The sequence below is a fragment of the Colias philodice genome, chromosome 9 (assembly GCF_061535455.1).
Source record: "Colias philodice isolate Cphi_HAF_F1 chromosome 9, ilColPhil1 Martin Lab GWU primary, whole genome shotgun sequence".
In the NCBI taxonomy this organism is placed as follows: Eukaryota; Metazoa; Arthropoda; class Insecta; order Lepidoptera; family Pieridae; genus Colias; species Colias philodice.
Window position 1 is genome coordinate 1,926,870 of NC_143094.1, and position 10,631 is coordinate 1,937,500.

General features: G+C 37.8%; 1 protein-coding gene and 2 non-coding genes across 3 annotated transcripts; all 3 read left to right on the forward strand.

The window, feature by feature from the left end:
• The first annotated feature begins 412 nt into the window (after positions 1-412).
• Positions 413-3,593, forward strand: LOC149485639 (23 kDa integral membrane protein-like). Its single transcript, XM_089698931.1, has 6 exons — positions 413-634; positions 1,216-1,404; positions 1,802-1,978; positions 2,375-2,508; positions 3,112-3,217; positions 3,472-3,593. Exons 1-6 carry the CDS (start codon positions 563-565, stop codon positions 3,559-3,561), a joined length of 768 nt encoding a protein of 255 aa, XP_089555057.1. The 5' UTR covers positions 413-562; the 3' UTR covers positions 3,562-3,593.
• Positions 3,594-8,173: 4,580 nt separating this feature from the next.
• LOC149485640 (small subunit ribosomal RNA) lies at positions 8,174-10,078 on the forward strand. Its single transcript, XR_016316114.1, has one exon. It is a non-coding gene; the product is annotated as a small subunit ribosomal RNA (ribosomal RNA).
• A 274-nt stretch (positions 10,079-10,352) lies between these two features.
• On the forward strand, positions 10,353-10,509 carry LOC149485641 (5.8S ribosomal RNA). Its single transcript, XR_016316123.1, has one exon. It is a non-coding gene; the product is annotated as a 5.8S ribosomal RNA (ribosomal RNA).
• Positions 10,510-10,631: the final 122 nt, after the last annotated feature.

Here is a 10,631-nt window from a genome sequence, read left to right on the forward strand (position 1 = left end):
AAAATTCAAGACTGGGTTTTGGTTTTTTTATATATTTTAACTAATTGAAACTATTAAATACAATAATAAAACTAACTCAAAGAACAGAATATTGAATGCAAGTTTATTAATAGACCTGACCTAACCCACTTTAAAATCCTACATAATTAATTTATAATATCGATTTCATTTCATGTGTTGATTCCCAAGAACTATTTACTACATAAACCTAGGTTTAGTACCTATCTTCTTCTTCTTATATATAAAAATGAATCGCAAAATGTGTTGGTAAGCGCATAACTCGAGAACGGCTGAACCGATTTCGATAATTCTTTTTTTATTATATTCCTTGAAGTACCAGGATGGTTCTTATGTAGAGAAAACGTAAATATTATGTACCACGGGCGAAGCCGGGGCGGACCGCTAGTATACTATAAAACTGCATGCGATTTTGAACACTTAGTTATTAGCTTAAAGACTATATTAGTATAAAATTTAATTATCATAATAGTAATGTGATACAATAATACACAGTCCATACAATATTGTTGACCCTGACGTTTGTGTGCGAGGAATTAACAAAATGCTGAATTTCAGAGAAATCAGTACGAATTGTGCTAAATGCTTGCTCCTGGCTTTGAACGTGTGTTGCATAGTAAGTATTATAAATAAGAGACATTTGTGCACTTGAAATAATTAGGTAAGTACTAATATATAAAGTTTACGAAGATCCTAAAGGCAATTATCCGATTTTAATAAGATGGTTCTATCCAAAAGATAAAATTTAAATTTAAATTTTCACTGTTAAATTTCGTATCTAAATTAATAAAACAAAATAACTTAAATGCAAACTACATACATCGTGAGTGACTTCATTATAAAGGACTTGTGGTGCTTAAAAATGCACAAAAATTGCGCCTTACAAATCATCAGAAGACATTATTTTTCATTTTATGAAAAAAAAAACAATCTTCTCTACATCATATTGTATTTGTAGCACATTTTTGTACATAATACTTTGTGAAGATACCATCTTAACATCATTTCTTTTAAGAATTGTACATTCTTCTTACATAACAATATACATAATACTTTGTGAAGATACCATCTTAACATAATTTCTTTTAAGAATTGTACATTCTTCTTCGTTTATGGACGAATTATTATACTTTTGTCCAGTGTAGTCCAGGAGAGACGGGATAAGAATTGTACACATACAGCTCATTATTTTCCCAGATAATTTCGCTCTGTACCTTCATATTCGCGGTGGTGGACACGAGAGTCCTCAAGCAGTATGGCGAGGAGTATGCCGCAGGAACCTACATTGGGGACGTGGTGGTGATCGTGGCCTGTCTGCTGGTGCTAAGCGTGGCGGCGTTTGGCAGCATTGGAGCTTTGAGGAATAATGTCAAGATGTTGTACTTGGTAAGGAGAACATGCCTATATTTTACATCCGATCCTGAAGATTAAAATAAGGTTATGAATTATGAAGCTTAAGAATAAACTGACTATATTATGCTGATACTGAAGCAAAATATCTAATTTTGTTTTAGCCCTTTAACCCTTTTATTTTGTTTAATACAATTCTAATCATGGGTATAAGGATCAAACGAGACCTATTACAAATATCGAACAATCTGAAAAACTTGTAGACAACTTATTGTTTACAATTGGTTTGCAAAAACTTAGAAAAAACCCAGACACAAAATATACATAAAGCCGAAAGCGAAAGTTGAAATTTGGATTCATATTGTAGTGTTTCATATAACAAATAGCTAACTAGGCTCTGCCCTTATAAAACCTGATGTTCTCTGCTTTCCAGTACATCGGCTTCCTCATGATCACAGTGGTCATAGAGTTACTGGTCACCATCTATGTAGCTGTGCAGAGATATGGCCTGGAGTTCCGAGTGTCGGATTGGCTGCGAGAGGACTTCTTCAAGAACATTACTGGTGAAGAGATGGACCATAAGCAGCTGTGGGACCAGCTGCAGAGTTCTGTATGTTTGTGTAAATATTGTCTTTAAGGACAGGAAATAATATCGATGACAAAAATCGAGCCTCATGCATCTGTTCAAATTGAGTTTAGTCAACTGATACAACTTAATTAAGATCGTATATTGAAGTGATGATTAGTGGAGATATTTCGTTGTCTTTCTCTGAAGGACATAGCACGAGGCAAAATCGCTATATTATAATACTACTATAATTTATTTTCGCTAATTTTATCGTATGGTATTTGAACACCAGCAAAAATGCAACATGTTTCGACTTCACTCATGACTCACGTCTCCTGTAAATCTTTTCTTAGTTGTGACATACCTGTGAAAGAAGTGTAATGTAGAGCAGAGCTGATATTTTAATCAGTATTTTGTTGTATTTTTTTTAATTTTCAGTACGAATGTTGCGGTTTGAATGGTCCAGAGGACTATCACGCCATGCGGAAGCCAGTCAGCATGTCTTGCTGTGGAAAAGCTTTTCGCGCTAAAAACGATTATGCAAAGCAAATGCTCTATAGATCTTGTTTAGAGTGAGTATTATTTTTAAAATTGCTTTACTTTTGCTATATTAAAACATGATATAATTAAAAAGTAAGTAAGTATAATGAAGGTCCGAACGTAGAATTAAAAGGAACTTTAGCTTTGGTAGGGAACAGCTGTCTGAAGGCAAAACTAGCTCGAAAAGAAAATGTCACTAAGGTCGAAAAACATTGTTACCTGTACCCCTAGTGTGAGTTTGATCGAGTACGAAACGTTACTATCGCGTCTGCGTCACAGCCGAATTAGTATGGGAAATCGAACAGCGCCCAATTTCATAGAAATCCGAGTTAACTTTATCGCGATCGAGTGCGAGCAAAAACTCAAACTTAGCACACTGCTGCAGAATTTACTTTACTATGTACGACTAATTTTTATTATATTACTAGCGGTCCACCCCGGCTTCGCCCGTGGTACATATGAAAAATAGATGTTGGCCGATTCTCAGACTTACCCGATATGCACAGAAAATTTCATGAGAATCGGTCCACCCGTTTCGGAGGAGTATGCAGACTAACATTGTGACACGAGAATTTTATATATAAGATTTATTAAGATTGATATAATAATTATAATTATAATTATAATGATTATAGATCTTCAAGCTACTTCCCAGATGGCTGCGAAGATGAAATCTTGGAAGTGCTACGATCAGATGCAGAGTGGTTATTCGGTGTTGCTGTCACCAGTTTTTGGTTTGAGGTAAAAATAAATATTCCTTATAGACTGAAATGTTAAAGAATAGAAAATTTAAAAATTTATAGGCGTTTGTGTATTTTGATGTTTTTTCTAATTTAACTTAACTTATCCTGCGGTTCCTGCTCACCTTAATCGGTTCATCATTTTCATAATTACAATGTCAGAGATGCATAGATAAGATTATCAATAATAATTTAACCTTCACTCTTATACTTTAGGTAATAAAATCTATATATTATTTTATTTATGTTTTTCAGGCAGCAGGAATGCTTCTTGCGATGTGGGTGGCGAATAATGAAAGATATATAAGATTCAAGCGTATAGGTACTCAAACTGTGAGATATTAGTAAATTGTTGTAAATAAACGTCTTAATAGTTATTTGATTGTTTCATTTTATTTGTGAGTAGCATTTCGCCTGTGGCTTCCTCCGCTTTAAAACCTTAAAATACTTAAACCTTCCTCTTGAATCACTGTATCTATTAAAAAAAAATCCGTTGTGTAGTTTTAACGATCTAAGTATACATTACGTTTATACTATGTAGTGATTCATGATTGAATGTTCTAAACAAATAATAGTTTAAAAAAACTAAAAAACACGCTTTTTATAGAAAACCGAACAAAAAAATAGAAAATAAATTTAAATGAATTTGAATTAAGAAAATAGTGTTAAAAATTTCAATGAATATAAATTAATAATAGTGTGAGTAAAAAAAAATATTTTATTTTAAAAAAAGCGTGGGGTGCTGCATATTATCGAAATGATAATCACTCTACTCATATCTGTCAATAAAATATCTATAACCATTGACACCATGCACCGTTCGTGTTCGTGTTCGTGTTTGTTTGAGTTTGAGTTTGAGTTCGTGTTCGTGTTCGTGTTCGTGTTCGTGTTTGTGTATCCAGTGTTGATAATTTTTGACAGTAAAATATTATCAGAAAACACATACCTATCATAAAACAGTAACCAGACATTCCCTGTGCCTTGAATATTTTTTAAAAAAAGATTAATTGCTGTTCTATCGTATATTTTAAGGGTCCAAAACAATCCATATACTATAGGATTTAAAAAATTAACCTCGAACTAACTACAAAATACATACATAACAAGTCGAAAAAAACGTGATTTCTTGTCCGTTCCCCTATTTTGTAGGTTGCATGCATATGTCGTGGCCATATCGTAAATTTGCTCATTTCATGATATGACTGGCCATTTCACGAAATGGTCGCATTTCGTGAAATGGCCAATTTAGTTTGGCCACATCATGATGTGGCTTGAGCAGATCAATGATAAGAAATCGTTTCACGATATGGCCAACTAAACGCGCGGTTTTTTCATGAAATTATTTGATCATATCGTAAAATAGTTACATTAATCATTGGTAGAGGCGCTGCAAGCTCTGTGTTTATGTGATAAGATGCCGGCCGCTGGCGAAAATTTAATTATTCGCAGTTAAAAACTTCATAATTCGTTTAATAACAATATGAAGAAAGTCATAGCAAAGAATTTACGACTGTTCGAGTACCTACTATGGAAAATGTGGATATCTTATATGTATTGAAGAAAAAATGCGTCTTAAATAAAATAATTTAAGACGCATTTTTCTTTTAGGATATATATTATTTTTTAAAAATTGTTTGTTTTTTAAAAAGCTATCCGCTTCTGGCACTCGCCGGCCGCTGCCGCGGCACGCTCGCTTTGCTCGCTCGGCTCGTGCGTTGTTTCTCAAAGTCTAACCTAACCTAACCTAACTGTTTTTTATTACAAAAACGATTCGCTTCTAGCATTCGCCGGCCGCTGCCGCGGCACTAACTTAAATGACATTAAACAAGTTTTTAGAATATGCTGAATTTTAATATTTTATGGACTCTTTATATTTTATACGATCTGGCCAAATGTGGATGGCCAAATCGTGAAACGTTGACGATTTAACGATCTGATCAAACTATGTTGGCCATTTCATGAAATGCGACCATTTCGTGAAATGATCGATCATATCATGAAATGAGCAAATCTACGATATGGCCACGACACATATATTCCAACTAGGTATGAAGAGATATACAGAGAACGCTAAATACATTTGCCTGATCACCATTACCATTAGATACACGGTACACCATGACATGGTAGAGGCCGTTCTATAGAATTACGTCAAATAATCCTTTATATCTCAGTAGGTGAGATGTTCTCCACCCTAGTCATCATCAGGTCTCCAGAATATAGTCCGTGTTGAATAAAATTAATTTCTAAATCGGTGTTTTCTTAACTGTTCCCCACTCTAGAACTTATAATTACTTGCTTAGTCATCTTAAGGTCTCCAGAATTGGTCATGTAGTAGAGACTTAGCTTAATACGGTTAATGTTGAAAGATGAGTCTTCCTACATATTACATTTACAATATACATAGTACACAACATTTACTATTCATAAGCTAGTATTTTATAAACTAAGTTTTTCGTCTTAATAAGCCGTTCAAGTTTGTATGTTGTATTGTTTATAGCATTTTCCTACTATTACACCCACTATTTAAATAGCTTGCTTCATATTTGTAAGTCATTTTTTACCCAAAAAATAAGAAATAAAATACCGCCGTAATACGATACGAATTTTATAGATTAATATCCTAATACGGTGGTATAACTCCGAAATAGGAAAAATACTGGGCATGTTTATTCTGCGGTATGTGTTCTTAATTAGAAATCCTGTTAAATATGAAAACGGTTGAGTACAAAATGTTTGTTTCTTAGAAGGGGTAAAAATAGGAAGGTGTATTTTTGGAAGGTGGATTTAGCCGAATTTTTTCGAATTTTAAATTTTCGAATTTTCTGAGAAAAGAGAAACGAAACAGCTAATATTACGATTAAAAATTTCGTGGCCAGAAATAATCCTAACCTAACCTAACCTAACCTTACCTAACCTAACCTAACCTAAACACAAACCTAACTATTAAATCGTCACACATAAACCAAACTATTACATTGAGGTTCAAATTTATGTCTATCAAAAATTAACGCCCTCTTTTGTCGTCGTCGTTGTTGTTGTTGTTGTTGTTGTTGAATTGCCGAATTTTTTCGAATTTTAAAATTTTCGAATTTTCTGAGAAAAGAGAAACGAAACAGCTAATATTATGATTATAAATTTCGTGGCCAGATATAATTTAGTTTTAAAAAGCTAACCTAACCTAACCTAACCTAACCTAAACACAAACCTAACTATTGTTACACTGAGGTTCAAAAATTTATGTCTATCAAAAATTAACGCCCTCTTTTGTTGTTGTTGTTTTGAATAGCCGAATTTTTTCGAATTTTAAATTTTCGAATTTTCTGAGAAAAGAGAAACGAAACAGAAACTAATATTATGATTATAAATTTCGTGGCCAGGAATAATGTAGTTTTAAAAGGCTAACCCAACCTAACCTAACCTAACTTAACCTAACCTAACCTAAACACAAACCTAACTATTAAATCGTCACACAGAAACCTAACTATTATTACATTGAGGTTCAAATTTATGTCTATCAAAAATGAACGCCCTCTTTTATTGTTGTTGTTGTTGTTGTTGAATAGCCGAATTTTTTCGAATTTTAAAATTTTCGAATTTTCTGAGAAAAGAGAAACGAAACAGTTAATATTATGATTATAAATTTCGTGGCCAGAAATAATTTAGTTTTAAAAAGCTAACCTAACCTAACCTAACCTACACACAAACCTAACTATTATTACATTGAGGTTCAAATTTATGTCTATCAAAAATTAACGCCCTCTTTTGTCGTTGTTGTTGTTGTTGTTGTTGTTGTTTATAATTTATTTAATATGGACCACGAAATTTATAATCATGAATTATTTTTGACGACTGCACGCCGTAACTGCACGCGTGCAAAGTTTTTTGACTTGACCTTGAAAACACGAGGCGCGTCAGTCGCTCGCGGCGTATGTATGTATGTATGTATGTATGTATGTATGTATGTATGTACATATGCCGTGCGTGATACGTGAAAAATTAAACAAGCAGAAACTTCTTTGACGGGATGCGAGACAATCGGTGCGCGAGGCTAGCGAAGACGGGGGGCGATGCGCGTGCGCAGCGAGAGATTGTGTACGTATGTGTATGTATCATTATTTCGTCGCTGTTGTACCGCGTCGCCCGTGTGCTCTGCGCTCTCCTCGTTGCCGCAGTTCGCGTGTCGGTGTGGCGTTGATGTGGGGTTGGTGTTTGGTGGTGAGTCTGACAGAGTTGTAGAGTAGTGTGTTAGATCTATAAAATAATAAAAGACCAAAGATGATATTGTAAAAGCGTTGTGCAAACGGCGCGATACAGTTTTTAATCTTTAGTATTTTATGGTTAGTAGATAGTGTAGTAGTAGTAGCTGTAGTAACATTGCGTCTGCCGACGGTTTGATAGATTGTCAGTTTCGTAGATTGTATTTTATATGTGTAGTGTAATAAATATTACGCATCTTGATACACTCTCGGAGCGCAGACCGTGAAAAATATACTACGACTATTGAACGGCAGTATGAAAATTTTTAATGCTCACATCGCACACGTTTGTGATGTACCAATGGGCTTTTATCAGATGTTTATACGTGTGTGTGTGTGAAACACGTATATTCCAAAACTTGGTCGCAATTTTCGATCCTTCCACTCTCCGTGCGTAGATTGATCGTTTGCGTCATAAAAGTTGACCGATATTAAAATTTTTCCTTCGCTTGATGCGAATGGGAATTGTTAAGGGGTGTCTCGTTAAGATGATACTTTCAACGATTAAACTGGACTGTGTTCAGATTTATCCACGCTTGCGCGCGCGCGCGTGTGTGAATAGTGTGCGTGTGACGGTCGCCGCCGTTGCATATCATGCTATTTAAACACGCCGCGCGCATATTATGTATATAGAGAAGCAAACGTCGCGGCGGCATCGTCGTGTTACGTTTGAGGCTCTAGCGGAAGCTTTAGTTAGCTCCCTGGTTGATCCTGCCAGTAGTTATATGCTTGTCTCAAAGATTAAGCCATGCATGTCTCAGTGCAAGCCGTATTAAGGCGATACCGCGAATGGCTCAATATATCAGTTTTGGTTCCTTAGATCTTACTCAGTTACTTGGATAACTGTGGTAATTCTAGAGCTAATACATGCAATCAGAACTCTGACCAGTGATGGAATGAGTGCTTTTATTAGATCAAAACCAATCGACGGAGGGCCTGGCGTCTGAAGTCGTTAATTTTGATGAATCTGGATAACTTTTGCCGATCGCATGGTCCAGTACCGGCGACGCATCTTTCAAATGTCTGCCTTATCAACTTTCGATGGTAGTTTCTGCGACTACCATGGTTGTCACGGGTAACGGGGAATCAGGGTTCGATTCCGGAGAGGGAGCCTGAGAAACGGCTACCACATCCAAGGAAGGCAGCAGGCGCGCAAATTACCCACTCCCGGCACGGGGAGGTAGTGACGAAAAATAACGATACGGGACTCTTACGAGGCCTCGTAATCGGAATGAGTACACTTTAAATATTTTAACGAGGAACAATTGGAGGGCAAGTCTGGTGCCAGCAGCCGCGGTAATTCCAGCTCCAATAGCGTATACTAAAATTGTTGCGGTTAAAAAGCTCGTAGTTGCATTTGTGCGCCGCGCTGTCGGTGCACCGCATCCGCGGTGATACTGACACGTTTGCGGAGCATATCGTCGGTGAGCCGGTCGTTAAAAGCCGGTTCAATATCAAAATCCTATCGCGGTGCTCTTCAGTGAGTGTCGAGGTGGGCCGACAATTTTACTTTGAACAAATTAGAGTGCTCAAAGCGGGCTCAAAATGCCGCTTGAATATTTCGTGCATGGAATAATAGAATATGATCTCGGTTCTATTTTGTTGGTTTTCAGAACTCCGAGGTAATGATTAATAGGGATAACTGGGGGCATTCGTATTGCGACGTTAGAGGTGAAATTCTTGGATCGTCGCAAGACGAACATCAGCGAAAGCATTTGCCAAAGGTGTTTTCATCAATCAAGAACGAAAGTTAGAGGTTCGAAGGCGATTAGATACCGCCCTAGTTCTAACCGTAAATATGTCATCTAGCGATCCGCCGACGTTACTACAATGGCTCGGCGGGCAGCTTCCGGGAAACCAAAGATTTTGGACTCCGGGGGGAGTATGGTTGCAAAGCTGAAACTTAAAGGAATTGACGGAAGGGCACCACCAGGAGTGGAGCCTGCGGCTTAATTTGACTCAACACGGGAAATCTCACCAGGCCCGGACACCGGAAGGATTGACAGATTAATAGCTCTTTCTTGATTCGGTGGGTGGTGGTGCATGGCCGTTCTTAGTTGGTGGAGCGATTTGTCTGGTTAATTCCGGTAACGAACGAGACTCTAGCCTGCTAAATAGGCGTCGTCATTTAGGTGTGCGCGGCTCTCGGGTCGCGCAACTCACTGGCGGCGTATTAAAATTCTTCTTAGAGGGACCGGCGGCTTTGAGCCGCACGAGATTGAGCAATAACAGGTCTGTGATGCCCTTAGATGTCCTGGGCCGCACGCGCGCTACACTGAAGGAATCAACATGTTCTCCCTGGCCTAGAGGCCCGGGCAACCCGTTGAAACTCCTTCGTGCTGGGGATTGGGGTTTGCAATTATCCCCCATAAACGAGGAATTCCTAGTAAGCGCGAGTCATAAGCTCGCGTTGATTACGTCCCTGCCCTTTGTACACACCGCCCGTCGCTACTACCGATTGAATGATTTAGTGAGGTCTTCGGACCGACACGCGGTGGCTTCACGGCCGTCGGCGTTGCTGGGAAGTTGACCAAACTTGATCATTTAGAGGAAGTAAAAGTCGTAACAAGGTTTCCGTAGGGGAACCTGCGGAAGGATCATTAACGTAACGACGCACTGCGCACTCTCGCACTACTCGCATACGCGCCTCGTGTGTGTTTGTGTATAGTACGAACAAGTGTCGTGGGACGCGTGAATGTGACTGCATCCGTTAAAAAAAAAAAAACGAATACCTCTAACATGTCAGTGTATGACGTGTTCGAGTGATTCGCGAAAGCGCGCGGTACATATTTTAACCTATGTACACACACGCAAACGTTACATAAAAGAACGCGCACAACACTTTGATTATGAAACGAAAACATTATAATAAACTATTACCCTGAACGGTGGATCACTTGGCTCGCGGGTCGATGAAGAACGCAGTTAACTGCGCGTCATAGTGTGAACTGCAGGACACATTTGAACATCGACATTTCGAACGCACATTGCGGTCCGTGGAGAAATATCCAGGACCACTCCTGTCTGAGGGCCGGCTGTATAAAAACAACAATCCACACTGTTCACACGCGTGTTTTCACGCGTGTGTGAGCATGTGACGGTTTAGCGAGCGCATTGTGTGCACGCTATCCGTTTGAAAATTTTACCTGTATCATG